At 47.4% G+C, this 22,011-nt stretch overlaps 1 protein-coding gene and 1 non-coding gene across 2 annotated transcripts; both read right to left on the reverse strand.

Moving 5' to 3' along the window:
* Positions 1-2,952: 2,952 nt before the first annotated feature.
* On the reverse strand, positions 2,953-21,433 carry RILPL2 (Rab interacting lysosomal protein like 2). The gene is made up of 4 exons (XM_006740415.3): positions 20,582-21,433; positions 13,616-13,767; positions 7,276-7,389; positions 2,953-3,507 (listed from the first exon to the last, which is right to left on the reverse strand). The coding sequence occupies exons 1-4, from the start codon at positions 21,431-21,433 to the stop codon at positions 3,477-3,479; spliced, it is 1,149 nt and encodes a 382-aa protein (XP_006740478.3). The 3' UTR covers positions 2,953-3,476.
* On the reverse strand, positions 9,876-10,015 carry LOC115943320 (U4 spliceosomal RNA). Its single transcript, XR_014139856.1, has one exon. It is a non-coding gene; the product is annotated as a U4 spliceosomal RNA (small nuclear RNA).
* Positions 21,434-22,011: the final 578 nt, after the last annotated feature.

Here is a 22,011-nt window from a genome sequence, read left to right on the forward strand (position 1 = left end):
GCTTCTCCCTCTGTCCCTCCCCCTCCCCCTGCTTGTGCTCTGTCTCTCTCTCTCTCTCAAATAAAATCTATAAAGGAAAGAGAGAGAGAAAGAAAGCAAAGAAAGAAAAAAAGAAAAAGAAAAGAAAAAAAAAAACTGCGTTGTTTGTACCATTCACTGTTTGCAAGTGTCCGGGACTGACAGCTAAGAGCCTCCGAGCTCTGATATTTAGTTGCTGTATTTACCTATTCATTTTTTAAAGATGATTTCTACAGCAACCACTTCTTGTGCCTTGTGAAACCTGGCTTGGAAACCCACTTCTCAGCTGGTTCCTCCCGATGCTGGGTTTGGAGAAGGAAGCCCGCAGCATGGGAGCAGTTTTAGCAGTTTTCCGTGGTCACACCGGGCCCCAGCTCCAGGAGAAATGCTCCCCGGATTACCTTCTGGAACTCCCACACCCCAGTGTCTGATTTGACCAAGAGTTGCTAAGATCTGAGCACTCTTTATTGTCTTTTTTTTTTTTTAGTTTCCCCCAGGGATACACAGGAACCAGGGCTGTTTTAACTTGACATTTCTCTCGGAGTGGGTTTTCTTGCCTTATCTATCTCCACGAGGGAGAAAGAGGCAGCTAAGCATTTATACAGGGGGACCCCCAGGTCTGGAAATGCAGGTAATATGTATTAATGGCTTACAGACAGCAACGCACGATGATCTGTCTGCTTCTAGACTTTCTGGTTGTCCTACAGCCTGGAGACAAGGAGATGGAAACCAAAGCAAGAATGGCTCAGGTATGGGAAGTGGGCTGCCATCGTTGGGACTCTAGGATGTAAGGCTGGTGCCTTGGAGGGTGGACTTTACATGTCATTCCCAGGAGCTGAGTCTGCTCTGCACTCCTGCAAAAGACAGAGTGCTCCCCCTGCCCCTGCCCCCCCCACTCTCTCTCTCTCTCTCTCTCTCTGTTCTGTGGTCTCACTGCCCCTGTGTGCGGTCTGCCCAGCCTCTGCATGAGGGTTCTGAAGGCAGGATGCATAGATCCGTTTTCCCAGCCAGCTCTCACCTCCAAGGCACAGAAAAGCTTTCCCCTCCCTCCCCCTGTGAAGAGGGGAGCACGCCGTGAGGATGACAGCGTCATCTGGGGTTAAAAATCAGGAGCCCCTCATCAACAGCTCTGCCCAGATGGCATTCTGGACCGGCCTGAGCGGGGCCAGCATTTCTTGGGAGACAGAGTGGGTGAAGTCTGGGTTGTGGAGTTTACCTCTGGGTTCGGGTCCGACTTCTACCACTTTGGAGCTGGGATCCTGGACGAGTTCCTCAGCCCCACTGTGCCGTCACCTTGAGTGTACCACGGGAATGATGACACCCATCCCACAGAGGTACAGTGAGGCAGTGGGCAAAAAGTCCTCCAAGTGGTGTAGCGAGACACACATTCATTATCAACATGAGTGCTTTTTGGAGAAGAAGGGCACGTTGCACGTTGCAGGTACGAACCCAGGCCTCAGAATCAGGCCCGCACGTGCATCTTGGGCAGCCACTTCCTAGCTCTGTGACCTCGTGTACTTTCATCTTTTGGAGTTTCACTTTCCGAATCTGTACACTGGCGGGTTAGTGCTGGTCCCCAGCTCCCCGAGTCGTTACAGGAATAAGCGAGGTCCGTGCAGCAGGCAGAACATGCAGCAAGCCAGGGTCGGTGACCAGCACGACCAGCTCACAGGGTGTTTTCAGCAGGCGCATTAGTTTCTTTGCAAAGAGCAGCCATCTGTTCTTTACAGACTGTATTTCACTGAATCCTAAACGCATTCCCCTGCCCCCCACATTTTAACATCTTTGAAATCAGGACGAGCCTTAAAATCAATAGCATCTTAATGTTATAATTTGTCCCATTTTCCTAGCACTGTTTGTTGAAAAGACTGTCTTTCTCCCATTGTATATTCTTGCCTATAGATCAATTGACCACATAAGTGTGGGTTTATTTCTGAGTTCTCTCTTCTGTTCTGTTGATCTGTCTATTTTTGTGCTGGTACCAGACTGCTCTGATTACTCTAGCTTGGTGGTATATCTTGATATACCTCCATCTCAAGATGCTTTGGTTATTTGGGGGGCACCTGGGTGGTGCAGTCATGTGTATCCGACTGCGTGGTTTCGGCTCAGGTCGTGATCACCGGGTCATTGGATCGAGCCCCGTGTCAGGGTCCACACTCAGTGCAGAGTCTGCTTATGATTCTCTCTCTCCCTCTCCCTCTGCCCCTCCCCACCATGCTCGCTCTTTCTCTGTCTTCCTCTCTCCCTCTCTAAAAGAAATCAATAAATCTTAAAAAAAAAAGATGCTTTGGTTAGTTGGGAGCTTAAGTCAAAAAAATAATAATAGGGGTACCTGGGTGGCTCAGTTGGTTAAGCATCTGACTCTTGATTTTGGCTCAGGTCATGATCTCAGGGTTGTAGGATCGAGCCCTGTATCAGGCTCCACACTCAGTGGGGAGTCTGCTTGAGATTCTCTCCCTCTCCCTCTGCCCCTCCTGCTGCTCATGCTCTCTCTCTCAAATAAATAAATAAATCTTTAAAAAATAATAATAAGGGGCACCTGGGTGGCTCAGTCAGTTAAGCATTTACCCCCGGCTCAGGTCATGATCACAGGGTCCTGGGATCGAGCCCCATGTTGGTTCTCCCTTTCCCTCTGCTGCTCCCCCTGCTTGTGCTTGCTCTTTCTCTCTCTGTCAAATAAATAAATAAAATCTTTAAAAAAAATAATAATAATTTGCAGCATTTTTTTTCTCTCATAGCAACACACAAAATACTGGTGCATCACTTAAAGTCACTGAAATGTATATGCACCATATATATATACACCACCAAATAAATATGCACACGTACATAAATACAGTTTACAGATTTGGAAACCAAGACTCTGAAAGGTTAAAGCACCATAGACAAGGTCATATAACTCCAGGCACCACTCAAAAACACTCAGAGAAAGTATAAAAGTCATTTCACTTTAATACAAAATCATGTAAAGAAAGTCATGTTAGCAAAACCGAACGTTCACTAAATATCTGTGAAATCATCACTGGAATGTCAATACCATTTTTTCCTGCATTCTCTCCTCCCCTCTCCCTTTGGGCTCACGAATTTCGCTGCTACTACATGGTAAAGACCCAGGTCATCCGTGAGACCAGACAGGCAGGACGCACATCTGCACACTGGAGGTCCCTCTGGACGGCTGGCGTGCAGCAGGAAGTGGGCCTCGTTTTTGCTTTCCTTCTGCTTTCTTGATTTCTTTGTGCTGCTTCCCCAGCCTTGGCCAAGGCTTCACGGGTGTCCACTTCTGAAGCCAGGGAAAAAATTATCACGAGAGAGCCTCACCTCCTTCCTCCTTGGTGGCTTTCCGGGGAAACAGATGAGCAAGTACAGTGAGTATGCGTGGCACTGAGAGATGAGTTTGGAAGTCTTGGTGCATTGCCTTCTTGAGTCCGAGAACCTCTGTCTTAGTCGTGGCTTTCGATCTACATCTGCTTCTCCGATCGGAAAGAGAACCTGGGTATAGAGAGAGAAGGGTCAGAGGGCATAGACGGAACGAAGCAAGGAGGGCAGAACTCTGCAGAATCTGTGAGAGGCTCTTGCAGGCCACTGACTCAAACATTTGCCCAGGGCTCAGTGGGGGCAGCACTGTTCAGAGGTTTTCCATCTATCAGCTCATTTCACACTCATAACACCTCGATGAGGTAAGTACCCTCAATATCCCTATTTTATAGATTAGCAAACTGAGGTCCTGCAAAGTTCAGTCACAGGCCCAAGGTCACACAGTAAGTTGTAGAACCAGGAGTTGGACCCAGAGCCCACTTAAGCACTGTGCTATGCGGAAAAATGGTGTCTGAACTTTTTTTTTTTAATTTCAGGAGGTTTTATTGTGGAGGAAGCATCCATGTTACTTACAATTATAAAACAGATCTTTGCAATGAATAAAGATTGGCATATAAATTCTTGGATAAAACCTAGATATGTATGCCCTGAGACACGAATACCAAACGTTCAGTGTTTTTCGCCCTCATATGCAAAGTTTTGAAAAGGAAGAAAGCTATCTGGGGTGGATCACAACGTTCAATCTCAGTGCTAATTGCAGCTATGAGAAAGACCCAGAGCTGGCTGGTGGGGTGGAAAGCCAGTGACGGGGAATATGGGCTAGTGCTTCTTGTCAAAGGCAAACCCCCTGAGCACCGTTAGCAGCCCTGCTCGCCATGGCTGGGGCGGGCCCTGGACTAGTATTCAGACTCAGCCATCCTCCCCTGAACCTGTGCATACGGGGGCCCCTTCCCCGCCCCCTTCCCTGTCTCAGGAAGTGACATCATCCCTCATCTCATCATTCATGCCAGGAACCCGGGAGTTGTTCTCAGCTCCTCCCCCCCCCATCTGCTATATTTTAGTCATCATGCCCCAAATATGTTCCTAATCCCAACACTCCTCATCTCCTCCACTACCACCCCCCAGTCCAAGTCACCACGATGAGCACCACAGCCTTCCCGCGACCCCCTACAATCCACTCACACGGCAGCCAGAAGGACTGTGTCACTATACAGAGCTAAGTCATTCCTCAGCTCACACCACTCCATGGCTCCCCACTGCCCTCAGGATAAAGACCAAAATCCTTCTTAGCATGACCTACTTCTTCAGAAAGCCATTCATTCACTCATTCTATTATAATGAGCCTGTCTGACCATGAGATTGTGGCCTCATGCTCATTAGACACACGACCTCAGTACGGCTTGTGCACAGAACAAACATCTTATTTTTTGCCTTATCAGGCTCAAACTCTAAGGGGCCCAAAGAACTCTCCTCCAAGAGGCCCAAAGAAACCAGTAGTTTACATCTCCTGCCCAGCCAATAGAAGTGTTAAACAAATGCCTTCAGATGCAACAGCTGGTGTGGCATGGAGATGCTCTTTCCTTCATTACCTTACTTCAGGAGAACCTTCCTTGGGAAAGAAACACTCCCCCAGGCCCGGCTTTGAGTCTGTCCCCCCACACCTCCTCCACAAAGCAGCCAGAGTGAGCTTTTCCATGTAAATATGCACATGTCACTCTCCAGCTTAAAACCCTCCAGTGTCTTCCCAAAGTGCTCACCGTGAAACTCAGGGTCCTCGCTGGGAACCCCTGGCCCCTGCCCTGACTGACCTCAGCCCTCACTGGATTCTCCGTGCTTCTCTCCTGCCTCAGGCCTTTATACCTGCTGTTCCCTCCACCAGAAATGCACTTCCCTCACGTCTTTATGGTCTTTCAGGGCCCAGCTTGAATGTCACCTCCTCATTGAAGGCTTCCAGGACTCCCCAAATCTGAAGTTGCCCCCTGTCAACTTCTCTCTCAGCAGCCTATTGAATGGATATCTGAAACGGTCCTGTCAATACACTTCCTTACCTGCTCATTCTGACTCCCCTGCTGGAACGGAAGCACCATGAAGGCAGGGGCTCTGTCTTGTTCAGGGCATCCCCAGGACCTAGAACAATGCCTGGCACATGGTAGGCCCCCAATAAATATGTGTTGAAGGGATGAATCATTTGGGTTTCAGGTGGTCTTGTCTGACACAGCAGTTTTCATGCGGGCATTCCAGAAAGTCTGGTAATACTTAACTAAACTATGTATGTGCATATTCTGTGGGCTGCTTGGCCCTCAGATTCATCTCATCCCTTCTCTGCCCATCTCATCCCTTCTCTGCTCCAGGAGGCTGATCTTTGTGGATGACAGCAAATCTTCTTCCTCTGTCCTCTAGCTTCAGGATGGGCTCAGTTACTAGGAGGCCCCAGCAGGAGCTGGGAAGGTGGGGAGGGGGGTGTATTGATGCCCCGGGTCCCTCCCCCCGAGGCTGGTCTTACTAGTTGCTGTGTCCCTCTGCTGACCACCCCCCTTCCCTTTCCCTCATTGCTCCCTCAGCCCAGCTGCCATGCTAGAGTGCTTCTCTATCCCTTGCTGGTTCCCTTAACCCTGCTCCCATGTCTGTCATGTCTGTAAGATGTCCCTTCTTTAAATCTTTTCAGTCACTCCTTTTAAGTGTGTTATTTGTTTCTTGCCAGGACCCTGGCAAATGTCCCCCCCCACCCCCCCCCCATCACTCATCTGCGTTACGTGCCTGGCCCCCACAGGCATTTGAGATCCCTGACCAAGGCTGTTTCTCAGTTCTGTCCAAGAGGTCAGGGGCTGGTAACTGTCACCGGGCCAGACATTCTCAGGGCAGCCAAGGCAAATGGGCTGTTTGCTTCATGGAGGGGTGGGGGAAGGGCATGCCTCATTGTATTGACACTTGTCAGCTGAGAACGCACGTTTCAAAGTGTGGTCCAAGGGGTCTCCACATCAGAGTTACCTGGGGAATTTATTAGAAATCCAGATTTCTGGGCTTCATCCTAGACTTGACTTCTGAGAATCTGAATTTTAAACAAGGACCCCACATTCTATGGTTTGAGCCTTAGCACCCGAAGAAATGAGGGATTAACAAGGGAGCATAAATACGAGGGGAGTATTCAAAGGAAATCATAATATGTGGCCCAACGATGGGAGACACAGGGTCCCCTAAATTTGGAAGTAAGAGAGGCTCAGTCCCTCGGTCAGTTAAGCATCTGCCTTCGGCTCGGGTCATGATCCCAGGGTCCGGGGATCAAGCCCCGCGTTGGACTACCCTCTCAGCCTCCCCTCTCCCTCTGCCCTTCCCCCTGCTTGTACTCTTTCTCTCTCTCTCAAATAAATAAATAAAATCTTAAAAAAAAAAAAAAGAAAGTTGTAGGTAAGAGAGGTAATGAATCAGCCACCCCTGCCCTTTTATTAAGTCATCTCCACACCCGACGTGGGGCTCTAACTCATGACCCTGAGATCAAGAGTCACGTGCTCCTCCAACTGAGCCAGCCAGGTGCCCCATGAATCCCCCTTAAACTCTAATAATTATTGTTGGTTTTCTTGTTGTTGTAGTATTATTCTATCATAGGGAGGCAATAGTGTAGAATCTGGACTTCTAGGTTCAAGTCTTGACTTTACGATTTACTATCTGGGTGACCTCAGGCAAATTACTTTGCCTCTCAGCATCTATTTCCCCACCTGTAGAATGAAGATGATGGCAGCTCTGATCTCACAGGGTCACTGTGAAGAGTCAAGTGCTTAGACTGCTGCCTAACAGATCTCCTAACAGTCCAGCCCCGAATTTTCCTATCCGCTGTAGCACCACGAACCAGGACACGTCCCCACCCTGGGTAGCTGGCCAGCCTCCTCGGGCCTCCTCGCCCTCCTTCAGCAACGATTTAGTAGCAACGGGCAGCAGGTAACTTACAGCTTCCTTATGATTGTCTTCTCCTCCTTGTTACTGCCGGTCTTGCTGGTCTTGGCAACAAGGGTGTCTTTTTCTCTTCTTCCTCCTGGGCCTTCTCTTGGTGGAATCAGACCACTGGGGGAAAAGGGGACAAATAAAAGGATTGTTTTATTGCAGACCTTCTGTCTGAGCAGCTCTGAAAGTGAAGGGTCTTAATAATTATTATTATATTAGTAATATTATCATTGAAAGCAGAGTCAGAGAGATTCTGCTTCTAATAAGGAGACTCTTCCCCCCACCTTTCCAATGTTGATGCCTCTTCTTTCTTTCTCTTGTCTAACTGCATTGGCTAATACTTCAAGTTTCTCCACTTTCTAGGAATATGACCACATATCAATTCTCTAACTTAAGCCTTGATTTTCTAATCAATAAAATGAGAATAATAAGAGGGACGCCTGGGTGGCTCAGTGGGTTAAGTGTCTGCCTTCGGCTCAGGTCATAATCCCAGGGCCCTGGGATCTAGCCCCACGTTGGGCTCCCTGCTCAGCAGGGAGTCTGCTTCTCCTTCTGCCCCTCCCCCGCCTTGTGCTCTCTCTCTAGCTCTCTCTCTCTCTCTCTCAAATAAATAAATAAAATCTGGGGCGCCTGGGTGGCTCAGTCTTTAAGCGTCTGCCTTCGGCTCAGGGCATGATCCCAGGGCCCTGGGATCCAGCCCCGCGTCGGGCTTCCTGCTCGGCGGGAGGCCTGCTTCTCCCTCTCCCGCTCCCCCTGCTTGTGTTCCCTCTCTTGCTGTGTCTCTCTCTGTCAAATAAATAAATAAATAGAATCTTTAAAAATAAATAAATAAAACCTTTAAAAAAATAAACAAATAATTAAATTAAGTTGAATTGATATTGATTGATAAGATACTGAGGTCAGTTGACTTAAAGAGGACCAGAATATTTCCCTGGACTTGATGTACAGAAGCTGGAAGAAAGCTGTTCTCTCTCATTTGTTCAGCTGGGACTGCCAGCATCCACATTTCCTATGATTCCTAGAAAGGGTGTCTACAACAGAAAACAATGAGGCCAACAAAGAGAAACAAGGATGAAAGAAAGAGGCACCAAGTCTTGGGCCCCTCCAACCCTGACACCTTAACTGCAGTTTGTTCTTTATTTCTGAAAGCAGTCCCAAGATCCTTCCTAGCTATGTGGGTTAATAAATTCCCTTTTGTACTTAAGCTAGTTTGAATTGGATTTCTGTCACTTGCAACCAATAGAAGCCTGACCACAATGCATTGTTTCAATGTATGAAATTGTTATCTCCACTTGGGTATTTTGCTGTGGCACCTGCTGGTTCATTTATACCTGTGGTGTTTCCCCCTTCCTACAGATTGGATCGTGTCCCCCAGAATTCATATGTTGAAGCCCTAAGCCCCAGTGTAATGGTATTTAGAGATGGGGCCTTTGGGAAACAATTAAGTTTAGATGAGGTCAAGAGGGTGGGGTCCCCATGGTTGGATTAGAACCCTTGTAAGAGGAGACGTCTGAGGACTTCCTCTCTGCCGTGTGCAAGAAGCCACAAAGAGTCAAAACTAACCATGCTGGCACCCCGATCTTGGACTTTAGCCTCCAGAATTGTGAGAAAAAAATGTCTGTTATTTGAACCATCCAGTGTATGGTATTTTGTTTTGGCAGCCCGGCAGACTGAGACACCTTTTGAGGTATGAGTGTCAGAGAGCAGGATTCATCCTTCTCTCTCCTTTGCAAGGAATGAGCTCTTATTATTCAATATTATTATTTACCTATTATAGTATTAATATTAATACATTATTAATTTATTAATAACCCCCCTTTTCCATTATCTATTGTTACGTAACACCCTGAACCATAGTGATTTAAAACAATGAAGATTTATGATTTCTCGTGATGGCTCCATTTCTTACGGTTGGCTTGGTGGGTCGTCTGGGGGCTGGGCACAGCTGGGGCCATCAGCTGGGGCACCTCTGTTCTTTGTGTGACTTCTCCCTGATACTACCTTGAGCTTCCTCACAGGACTGTGGTCTCAAGCATTCCACGAGGACAAGAAATTCCACGAGGACCAAAATGGAAGCTGCAACAGGCCTCCCCTAGCCTCAGAAGCCAAATAGCATTGCCTCCACTACATTCCATTGGCCAAAGCAAGTCACTGGGCTGCCCAGACTCAAGGGCAGGGAAAAAATAGACTCTACCTCTTGAGGAGTGGAAAAGGCTCACTGCAGAAAGCATGCAAGATGGGAAAAATCGTGGCCATCTTTGGAAGCAGCCTACCACATCTGCCTCAATGAGAAACAATCATTAGTATGATCTTGGACCTCGAAACTGATGCACTTGCTAGGAGAATACCTCAGCTGACATGCTGGTTTCTCTAGAATGCAGGACCCAAGTGAGTAAACAGAATCCTGCCATCGACTGGCCTCTACCAGAGGGGAAGTACACGGCTGATGCTCTCTGGAATTCAAAACTGGAACTAAAGTGTGTCGCTCTATTCGCTAACAAGCTGCTCAAGCCCCAGCAGTTCAGCTGTTCCTGTTTTCAACTACCTGTGTCTGAAGTACTTATTAAATGAGAGGAAGACAGGTCTTTCCATTAACATGGTTCCAACCTCAGCAGAAGGAAGACAATTAAATTCTTGTTGGCAGAACTCAGCCCTTTTAGATTTGGCTTGCTAGAACATTTTTAATTAGCAATAATCACGCCTTGGATAAACCTCATTGGCTACGATACTGCCGCTGGGCAAAGCTTGCTAGAACATTTTTACTGTACTGCTGCTCCCTTAGTAATTCTACATTGAATGAATTTGGGTTTTGTTTTTTTTTTAAAGATTTTTTATTTATTTATCAGAGAGTGAGAGAGAGAAAGCACAAGCTGGGGAACAGCAAGCAGACGGAGAGGGAGAAGCAGGCTCTCTGCTGAGCAGGGAGCCCGATGCGGGACTCGATCCCAGGACCCTGGGATCATGACCTTAGCTGAAGGCAGCCGCTTAACCGACTGAGCCACCCAGGCACCCCTGAATTTGTTTTTTTTTTAATATTTTATTTATTTATTTGAGAGACAGAGACAGAGAAAGAGCACAAGTCAGGGTAGAGAGGCAGGGGGAGAGGGAAAAGCAGACTCCCCACTGAGCAGGGAGCCTGATGGGGGGCTCGATCCCAGGACCCTGAGATCATGACCTGAGCCGAAGGCAGACGCTTAACGACTGAGCCACCCAGGCGTCCCTGAGCCAGCGTATTTCTTACTTTAAACTTTCAGAGTCCAAATGTGGCATGATTACTAAAAGCACAGGCTCTGATATCAGGCTGTCTGAGGTCATGTCTCACCATTGTCCCCACCAGCTATGGGACTTCAAGCAGGTACCTGACTTTCATGAACCTTAGAACACCTTGGAGATAACATTACTTTAGCTCACCTTGCTGTGAGCACTAACTGAAACGATGCTTGGAATACATTTAGCAGAGTGCCTGGCATGCAGTATGCGTTGATAAATATTAGCTGGCGCTGAATTTTTATTCTCTTGGGCTTTCCTTCTTCTGTCTCTAAGGGAATCTGCTTTGTTTAACTCAATGGTTTCCCAGAATGATTTGACCACAGAGCCCCCTCTTCTTTTTCTTTCTTTCTTTTTTTTAGAGCCCCCTTTTCAAGAAGCACTTACACGAAAGAAAACATTTTGGGAAACAGGGTGCAGATGAATACAGCAAAGTCCAAACCTGATAGGTCAACAGCTTCTTATTTCGTCTCTTGATCGTCCTACAATCTTTTCCCTACACGTGTTACTGTGATTTTTTTTAGGATTTTATTTATTTTTAATATTTTTATTTATTTATTTGACAGAGAGAGACACAGCGAGAGAGGGAACACAAGCAGGGAGAGTGGGAGAGGGAGAAGCAGGCTTCCCGCGGAGCAGGAAGCCCGATGCGGGGCTCGATCCCAGGACCCTGGGATCATGACCTGAGCCGAAGGCAGACGCTTAACCGACTGAGCCACCCAGGCGCCCCATAGGATTTTATTTTTAAGTAATCTCTACACCCAATATGGGGCTCAAACTCATGACCCCGAGACCAAGAGTCACACACTCCACCGACTAAGCAAGACAGGTGCCCCTTTTGTGGTTTTTTTAAAATAATAATAATAGTTTTTAAATTTTTATTTTATTTTATTTATTTGACAGAGAGAGCGAGAGAGCATAAGCGGGGGGAGCAGTAGAGGCAGAGGGAGAAGCAGGCTCCCCCACTGAGCAGGGACCTCGATGCAGGACTCGATCCCAAGATCCTAGGATCATGACCTGAGCCGAAGGCAGACACTTAACCATCTGAGCCAGCCAGGTGCCCTATTGTGATCTTTTTAAGCTTTTAACTTTTATATAATTTCAAATCTACAGAAAAGTTGTAAGATTAGTATGAAGAATTCCCATATACTCTTTACCCAGATCCCCCTCCCAATTGTTTCTCTGTATATCTCTCTACCCACCTATCTGCCTATCCATCTATCCATCCATCCACCCACCCACCTACCCATCCAACCATGCATCTATCTTCTTTCTGAACCACCTGAGAGTAAGCTGGAGACATCTTACCCCCTTATATTCCTAAATACTTCAGTGTGTATTTCCAAAGAACCAACTGGTTCAGTTATCAGGTTACCACACTGATAATTTATTTTAAAGATTTATTTATTTATTTGTGTGTGAGAGAGAGAGTGTGCGTGCGCATGCCGAGTGGGCAGGGGAAGGGGCAGGAGAGGGAGAGACAGAAAATCCTGAGGCCGACTCCCTGCTGAGCGCGGAGCCCCACACTGGGCTCAATTCCGGGACCCTGAGTTAAGACCTGAGCCGAAACCAAGAGTCGTATGCCTAACCAACTGCGCCACCAAGGCACCCGATTTTTTTAAAGTAGGCTCCACACCCAATGTGGGGCTTGAACTCATGACCCCGAGATCAAGACCAGCCGGGTGCCCGTCACGTTTGATCTTTTATTTATTTATTTTTTAAAGATTTTATTTATTTATTTGACAAAGAGAGACACAGCGAGAGAGGGAACACAAGCAGGGGGAGTGGGAGAGGGAGAAGCAGGCTTCCCGCCGAGCAGGGAGCCTGATGCGGGGCTTGATCCCAGGACCCTGGGATCATGACCTGAGCCGAAGGCAGACGCTTAACGACTAAGCCACTCAGGTGCCCCACATTTGATCTTTTAAAACACTAAATCAGGGGCACCTGGGTGGCTCAGTGGGTAGAGCTTCCGACTTGTGATCTCAGGGTCGTGAGTTCAAGCCCCACATTGGGCATGGAGCCTCCTTGAAAAAATAAGTAAAAAATAAAAACAAACAAAACAGTAAATCAGATCTTGTCATTTCCTTGATTAAAACTTTCCAATGACTGGGCGCCTGGGTGGCTCAGTTGGTTAAGCGACTGCCTTCGGCTCAGGTCATGATCCTGGAGTCCCCGGATCGAGTCCCACATCGGGCTCCCTGCTCAGCAGGGGGTCTGCTTCTCCCTCTGACCCTCCTCCCTCTCGTGCTCTCTGTCTCTCATTCTCTCTCTCTCAAATAAATAAAATCTTTAAAAAAAAAAAAAAACAAAAAAACTTTCCAATGACTTCTCACTACACTTACAATAAAATTAGAGCCCCTTTCTGGGGCTCACAAGGCATACCTCTCATCCTCTACCTGTGTTCCAACTTCTACCATGTTGGGTCTCTTAAATTGGCCACGGTGGTTCCCACCTCAGGGTCTTAGCGCTCTCGCTCTACTTTTGCCCTACCCATCTTTACATGGTTGGCTGCTTCTTGTCATTCACCTCAGAAGGGTCTTCACTGACCAGCCCATGTAAAACAGGCCCCTCCCCAAGCCCCCAGCACTTTGCTGTCATATGTCACCTTGTTTTTGTTTGGTTTAGAGAGGGAGAGAGAGAAAGAGGAGGGTGGAGGGGCAGAGGGAGAGCGAGAGAATCTCAAGCAGGCTCTACACCCAGCGAGGAGCCTGACGCAGAACTCGCTTCCACAACCCCGAGATGATGACTCGAGCCAAAATCAGGAGCCGAACGCCCAACCAACTGCGCCACCCAGGCGCCCCCGTCACCTTGGTTTACATTCTTTAGAGCACTTACCACCATCATCCTGCATGTTCATCTCAGACTTCCTTGTCAATTGCCTGTCTTCCCCCCTAGACTAGCATGGACTTTCTCTGGTTTGTTCACTGCTATAGCCCGGTGCCAGGAATAGTGCCTGGCATCGAGTAGGTCTCCAATAAACTGGCTGAGCGAAAATAAGAACAAATACAGAGCGTGTCAAGGAACTGCAGGCGGGGTATGTCTCTGCAGTGCGGGGGCACCCAGGGCAGGGGAGCCCCACCTCTTATAACACTGCAGCTCTTCCTGCACCACCAGCAGCTGGGACTTGAGCTTGTTGCGCTCCTGGAGCACGTCCCGCAGCTCTTGGAGAGTGAAGCGTGGTCGGTTGGGATCTGTCAGGTCAACCACCATTTTGTCCGGTCCCAGGTTTACCTGCGAGAAAAGACGTTGGTCGCTTATACGGTTTCTCTCATGAGGATGGACTGTCCACCCCAAAAAGGCAAACTTGTTTGTTCACACTTAAAATTTAAATATTTAAATTAGTTCATTAACGGGGATGTGATGGTTAATTTTATGTGTCTACTTGACTGGGCTAAGGATTGCCCAGATAGCTGGTTAAACGTTATTTCTACTTTTTTTTCCCTAAGGTTTTATTTACTTATTTGACAGAAACACAGCGAGAGAGGGAACACAAGCAAGGGGAGTGGTATAGGGAGAAGCAGGCTCCCCACGGAGCCAGGAGCCCGATGCGGGGCTCGATCCCAGAACCCTGGGATCATGACCTGAGCCAAAGGCAGATGCGTAACAACTGAGCCACCCAGGCGCCCCAAAAATAAAATCTTTACCAGTGGGGCACCTGGGTGGCTCAGATGGTTAAGCTGACTGCCTTCGGCTCAGGTCAGGATACCAGGGTCCTGGATTGGAGCCCCGCATCAGGCTCCCTGCTCAGCAAGGGAGTCTGCTTCTCCCCTTCCCCCTGCTCATGCTCTCTCACTCACTCTCTCTGTCTTTCAAATAAATAAATAAATAAATAAATAAATAAATAAAATCTTTTAAAAAAAATCATCCTTTTTTAACCAACTTTGTGATAATCAATTCAGGGGAGACTAATGAATGAATCTAAAACTTTTGGGTGAAAGCTTGTTGGGGAACAGAATATTTTCCACAGTTTTAAAGTATTTTCCCACAAGTACTTATGAATTACAAAGGGGAATAAAGTCCCCTTTACAGTGCAGGAATCTTGCAGACACCATATTACGCAAGTGATACACGTTGACATCACCAGTAATGACAAATTGAGTCCCGTGCCTCCTGATACGATGCACTATGACACAGCATCCCTCCAGCAGTATTCGTGCTAAACACGTATCACTTGAACTCACCCAAATTGAAGGACATTCTACAAACCAACTGATACATAATCTTCAAAAATGTCAAGGTCGTAAAAGACAAGGAAAAGCTGCGGAGCTGTTCCAGATTAAAGGTGACTGAAGAGATATGTCAACCAAAGGTACTGTGTAACCCCGGATTGGGTCCTGCACCAGAAAAAACAGGCTGTAAAGGACATTATTCTGAATTTTGAATAGGGGTAGTATATCAGGTCTTTGTATTCTATCACTTTTTCCCTCTGGATTCGATCATTTACTTGCGATTATGCAATAGTAGGTCTTGTGAGATACTCACTGAAGTATTTAGGGTAAAGGACCCTAGTCTTCTACTAATCCTGCAACTAACGTAATGTCTGCTCAAATAGTTGAGGAAAACTAGTAGTGAATACATAATGCATATTACTTTTGTATATGCATATATACATACACGTATATGTGTTTTGTGCGTGTATATAAATACTTCGGTGTGTATCTTCTAAGACATACTACACACCACACGCACACACACCTGAAACAATACCTGAATCCCGGTGAACGGTATACAGATGTCCATGGTGCTTTTCTGGCAACTCTTCCATAGGCTTGAAATGTTTTCAAACTAAGATTTAAGCAACTGTTTGAAAACAACCTACATGTCCACGAATAGATGCCCAGTTAAATAAAAACTAAGGCACAACCAGGCCGCAGGTGACGGAGAGAACAAGGCACGGGAGGAAGAGGTAACAGTAATAGTGAGCACGTTCCTCTCGTCGCACTGACAGGAATCAGGGTGTTTGAACACCCCCTGAGCTGTAAGGGCTGTGGGGAAGCCGCACCTGTGCTCACTGCCGGAGGACTGGGTCTCCTTGGCCTCTGGGAAGCGTAATTTAACATTACATATTATCCGAATTTCAGATGCTCCTTCCCTCTGATCCAGTGCGTCCGTTTCCTCAAGACACTCTCCCTCAGGAGCCAAATGACATTTGTTAGGATTTTTCAGTGTTGCACGTGCTAAGAGCAAATGATTGGAACATAAACGTCTTTTGATAGGAGACTGGTTAAAGCAGAGAATCTTAACCGTTTTTGTGCCACGGACCCTTTTGGCAGCCTGGGAAGGCCCACGTGGCCCTCCTCCAAACAATGTGTTAAAATGTATAAAATGAAAGGCACAAAATTATAAGGAGACCAATTAAGGTGACATACACTCATCAAAATCCTCTAAAAACAAATTTATGATTAATATACCTGCTTCTTTATTAAATAAAGTGAGCTAGACGCAGGGCCAGTGAAATACTCAACAAAAACAAAACTTTGAGATGTGAACTACACTGTAATGGGACATGAAGATAGCTGTGATTTCCATCGGTGATTGCCACAGGAATTGCTAATATTACTGTGCTTTGTTGTCTACATTCACAATTGAAGAAACTGACACATTTCAGTTGGAAGTTAATGAAAATATAATTTTTTCCCATGCAAGGACATGGGCCTCTTGGATTAGAATCAACGATCCCGGGACGTCTGGGTGGCTCAGTCGTTAAGAGTCTGCCTTGGGCTCAGGTCATGATCCCAGGGTCCTGGGATCGAGCCCCGCATTGGCCTCCCTGCTCCGCGGGAAGCCTGCTTCTCCCTCTCCCACTCCCCCTGCTTGTGTTCCCTCTCTCGCTGTGTCTCTCTCTGTCAAATAAATAAATAAAATCTTTAAAAAAAAAAAAAAGAATCAACGATCCCCTTGGGCGTCCAAGAACTTCAAGTTAAGAACACTCAGCTGGGGCTCCTGGGTGGCTCAGTTGGTTAAGCGTCTGCCTTTGGCTTGGGTCATGATCCCAGGGTCCTGGGATCGAGCCCCACATCGGGCTCTCTGCTCAGCGGGGAGCCTGCTCTCCCTCTCCCTGCTGCTCCCCCTGCTTGCTGCTCTCCCCCTGCTTGTGCTCTCTCTCTCTGTGTCAAATAAATAAATAAAGTCTTAAAAAAAAAAAAGAACCCTCAGCTGAACAATTGATAATACCATACAATGGAAGTTTTCCTCATTAAAAGATGATGAAGCTCTTTATATCCTGATTTAATTCACCTTTCATGCTATGTTAAGTGAAAATACACAAAAGGCAGAACTGGGTATATGTTATAATACCATTTGTGTAAAAAAAAGGAAAAATATTTTCATATCTGCTTCTGTTTCCATAAAGTACCTCTGGAAGGATACACAAGAAACTGATCATTTAAATTTTTTCCAGGGAGGGGAAGTGGGTGGCTGGGGGTAGAGAGAAGTGGGGAGGTAGATTTTTCAGGCCAAACGCTTTTGCACCTTTTGAATTTGGAACTTAAATTGTTTTAAAAAGAGGGGCACCTGGTTGTCTGCCTCCGGCTCTGGTCATGATCCCAGGGTCCTGGGATAGAGCCCTGCATTGGGCTCCCTGCTCAGCGGGAAGCCTGCTTCTCCCTCTCCCACTCCCGCTGCTAACGACTGAGTCACCAAGGCGCCCATTATTCAGCCTTTAAAAGGAAGGAAATTCTGATACAAGCCACACCACGGATGGACCCTGAAGACATTATGTTAAGTGAAATAAGCCAGTGACAGAAGGACAAATACTATACAAGTCTACTTATATGAATATAAGTAGAATAGTGGAATAGGCAAGTTCATAGAGATAGAAAGTAGACAGGGGGAGGGGGAGTAGGGAGCTAGTGTTTCCTGTGGACAGAGTTTCAGTTTTGCAAGATGAAAAGAATTCGGGCAGGAATGGTGGGTGATGGTTGCACAACAATGTAAATGTACTTAATGACACTTAAGTGTGCACTTAAAAATGGTTAGGGTGGTAAATTTGACATGTAATTTACCGCAATTAAAAATACTTAAAAAAATTAAAAAACCCGAAAAAAATAATAAGGTGTATTTTTATGAACTGCCTAGTGATTCTAAACTAATTCACTCTCTCTGCCCTTTTCCCCACCCCTGGTTCTTAAGACTGCGGTTTGGGAGGAAAATGCCATCTCATCTGCTGGTTGATAAAGCTTGTCCGCTGTGCCCCACACAGGAAATCACCCGGGCCCCATGCAGAGCATGCTGTACACGGTCTATGGTGGGGCTCCCTCCATATCCTTGTTCCTGGGGTTGGAGGTGGCAGGGATGAGCTCAGAACGTGAGCTGAGCCACTCTGAGCAAGTCACTTAACTTCTCTTGAGTCTCAAAAGCCAGACTATGATCATGATACTCAACTATCTCGTATGATGGACACTAAAGTAGAAATGTATCTACAAGTACAGTTGTCACTGGGAAGAACAAGTAGCTGAAATAAGTGTACCAGGGGAAGTGACCAGAAACCTTCGCTCTTATTTCCCTGCAAATGTCAGCGACCTTGTTCCTCCTGTCCTTTCTTGGCACGCTTCTCAGTTTGTGTTCTTGTATTGCAGTTCTGGAGGTGGGGGTGTCTTTTTTTTTTTTAAAGATTTTATTTATTTATTTGACAGAGAGAGACACAGCGAGAGAGGGAACACAAGCAGGGAGAGTGGGAGAGGGAGAAGCAGGCTTCCCGCGGAGCAGGAAGCCCGATGCGGGGCTCGATCCCAGGACCCTGGGATCATGACCTGAGCTGAAGGCAGACGCTTAACGACTGAGCCACCCAGGCACCCTGGTGGGGGTGTCTTACCTCTCCCACTAGACAGGAGCTCTGTGAGGGCAGGGTCCCCGTCTAATTTACCTCTGCAGCCCCAGGGTCCAGCACGGTGCAATCACTCATCAAATGTCATTCCAACAAATAAGGTCGAATATATGTATTTTGTGTGAGGTGGTGAAGACTGGCATCTCTGAGTTCAAATCCTGCCTTCACCTCTTACTTGCAGTAAGTCCTTTGGCAAATTACTTAACTGTTCTATGCCTCATTTCTGTAAAATGGATATACTGATAGTAAGAGGAATAAATGAGATAGTCCACTTAGAGCAGCTTTTTTTTTTTTTAAGTGTGGCTGGAGACCCATTAGTAATTCATATTGATCTAATCAATCGCAACAAGAATATTCAAACTCATAAAAATAGAATAGGCAAGTAAAGTGATTCCTGAGTGGCTCAGTTGGTTAAGCGTCTGCCTTTGGCTCAGGTCATGATCCCGGAGTCCTGGGATCAAGTCCCACACTGGACTCCTTGCTCAGTGGGGGAGCCTGCTTTTCCCTCTGCTGGCCGCTCCCCCTGCTTGTGTGCTCATGCTCTCTCTCTGACAAACAAATAAAATATATATATATTTTAAAGATTTTATTTATTTATTTGACAGAGAGAGACACAGTGAGAGAGGGAACACAAGCAGGGGGAGTGGGAGAAGCAGGCTTCCCGCTGAGCAGGGAGCCTGATGCAGGGCTCGATCCCAGGACCCTGGGATCATGACCTGAGCCGAAGGCAGACGCTTAACGCCTGAGCCACCCAGACGCCCCAAACAAATAAAATCTTAAAAAAAAAAAAAAAAGAATATGCAAGTATGATTGTGCATCATATTTAATAAGGGTGAGTTAAGATAAATTGTTTCTTAAAACTTTTGTTTCATCAATATGGAAAGCAATATAATGGGTAATTTTGTAAAATGGAGGTATAACATACATGCCTAATCTTGAGTTTATAGCTTGATGATTTTTTAAAAATATCTCTTCACTTCCTCAAGCTTTTATCTTAATTAATTTATTTGTCAGAGAGAGAGGGACAGCACAAGTAGGGGGATTGGCAGCCAGAGGGAGAAGCAAGCTCCCCACTGAGCAAGGAGTCCAGCATGGGGCTCGATCCCAGGACCCTGGGATCATGATCTAAGCCAAAGGCAGACACCTAACGACTGAACCACCCAGGCGCCCCGCTTGATGACTTTTTTAAAAAAGATTTTATTTATTTACTTTAGAGAGAGAGAGAGAGTGCACGCATGAGCAGCAGGAGGAGCAGAGGAAGAGGGAGAGGGAAAGAGAGAGAATTTCCAGCAGACTCCCCACTGAGTGCAGAGCTGGACCAGGGGTGGATCCCACACCCTCAGATCATGACCTGAGCCAAAACCAAGAATCTGACCTTTAATGGACTGAGCCACCCAGACACCCCTTGATGATTTTTAACATAGGTACACACCTATGTAATCACACCCAGATGCGCTCCCTATGAACTCTCCCCCCCCCAAAAACTGGAGCTACCATCAGTCTTCTATAAATACAGATTATTTTGCCTGTTGTTGAATTTCCCATAAATATATATAGTAGGCTCTCTTTTGTGCTTGGCTCCTATCGCTTAGCGTAACGTCTGTGAGAGTCACGCACACACTTGTGTGTATCAGCACTCTGCTCTTTTTCACTACCGTGTAGTATTCCACCATGTGACTATACCACAGTTTTAATATCCATTCTGTTGCACTTGTTCCAGTTTGGCACAATTCTGAATAAAGGTGCTCTGAATATTCTTATAGGCGTCTTTTGGTGGTCACAGAACTGATTTCTCTCACTTAAAATTTACTTCTTATTCTAGGTCAAGATTCTCAGAATGCGATGGCACTTGTCACAAATGCAGGTTCTCAGGTCCCACCCCAGACCTGCTGAATCAGAAACTCTGGGGCCAGGGCCCTGCAATCTGGGCTTTAACGAACACTCCGGGTGGTTTCGCTGCAGGCTAAAGCTTGAGAGCCACTGAGCTAGGTCAAGTCAAAAAGGCTCAAAGCCCCTGATTCAGAACTAACGCAGCCCGGTAAGTGCACCTAGTAAGTGCTCGATAAATGTATGAGGATGCTTCTCATCTGAGGACTGGGTGGGCGCTGTGGTCGTTTTCAGGGGCTCGGATATTCCTGGGAGAGCGGCCTCCGGGCCACTGGGAGCTGCCCTCCCACGCAGCCCAGGATGCCCCCGCAGGGCCCGGAATCCGGCACTCACCTGCCCGCCGGCCGCAGAGCCCTCTGTCCGCAACCCCTCCACCTCCTTCCTCAGGTTGTCCCTTTCCATCCTCAGCTCCTCCACCGTCAGGTTGCCCTCATTCACCAGCGTCTCCAGCATCTCCAGGACGCGGACGATCTTGAACTGCAGCTGTGTCACCCGGGGATCGCTGCCCAGGGCCATCAGCTCGCGCCCCATCACATAGGAGATGTCATACACGTCCTCGGCCGTCAGCTGGAAGGGGCTCTTGCTCAAAGCCCCCTCGGGCCCAGCCTCGTCCCCTTCCTCCTCCTCTTCTTCCTCCTCCTCTCGCAAAGGGGGCTCCTCCATGGCCACCCAGACCCCCGCAGCCGCAGGAGCAGCTTTCTCAGGGTCCCCAAACTTCCAACTTCCTCCTGGCGCAGAAAACTTTCCGCGAGGTAGAGACCCTGCCTGCCCGGGGCGGGAGGGGATGGCCCAGGAGCGGCCAATCAGCGCAGCCGAGGGGTGGGCCCGGGGCAGAAAAGAGGCGCTCGGGAGCTTCCAGGCCCGGACGCGGGGTGCACCGGCCCCGCTGAGGACCGTGCAGGAGGGAGGCCCCCAGGATGTGGTTTGGGGCACGAGAAGACAACAGAAAGGGAGGACAGCCGAGAAGAGGAACGGAGAGGTTAAGGGGTGACAGCGATGGCCCCCGGCTGGGAGTATTGCAAACCGGGTGGGGGAGGGGCGGCCTCCGGAGCCCCACCCTTGGTGACAGCCGCCACCGCTGCCGGGTTTCCATGGAGACGGGGGGTGGAGTTTCCACCGCCAGTCTGGGAAAGAGGGTAAAAAGCACACAACTTTTTCCTTTCTATGCTCAAGCTTTTCAGCCATAGAATTTGCATTCTACGTGGAGGAAGATCCGGGTCTGCGGCAAAACAGAGGACAGTTTTTGGTGTCTGCGCGTGGGAGTCAAGAGACCTGGGTTGCACAAAACTCCCGGGCCCATTGTCGCCGGGACCTCCGGAATCTGACTCTCAATAAAATGGAGAATCCCTGCGCTGTGCCCTTTGCGGATTCCTGGGCTCCTCCCCTTAACTCAGCGGCACAGCCTTGGCAAATTACTTAACCCTCAATTTCCTGCTCAGTGAATAACAGCACCTAAGTGGTTAACGTTGCTGCAGGAACATATTAAGATGAGGTCATGAGATAATGTGTGTGACAAGAGTACTTAGGAAGTACTCAAAAAATGGTAGCTGGTATTCGTCATTCTGTCTTCCAAACATTAAACTTGTGTGGGACACACGTAGCACATGGGTTGGGTTGGAAGGAGTAATAAACAAGTCAAAAATCACTCTCTGCTTTGAAAGTTAGAAAGCATTCTACGGATAGGGTATTAGAATATTAGCAGCGTGGATTACAAAACGAATTATTTTAGGTTTGATTAGAATTTTTTTTTTTTAAGATTTTAT

The sequence above is a fragment of the Leptonychotes weddellii genome, chromosome 13, assembly GCF_054177405.1.
Source record: "Leptonychotes weddellii isolate Sample4059 chromosome 13, ASM5417740v2, whole genome shotgun sequence".
NCBI classification, from domain to species: Eukaryota; Metazoa; Chordata; class Mammalia; order Carnivora; family Phocidae; genus Leptonychotes; species Leptonychotes weddellii.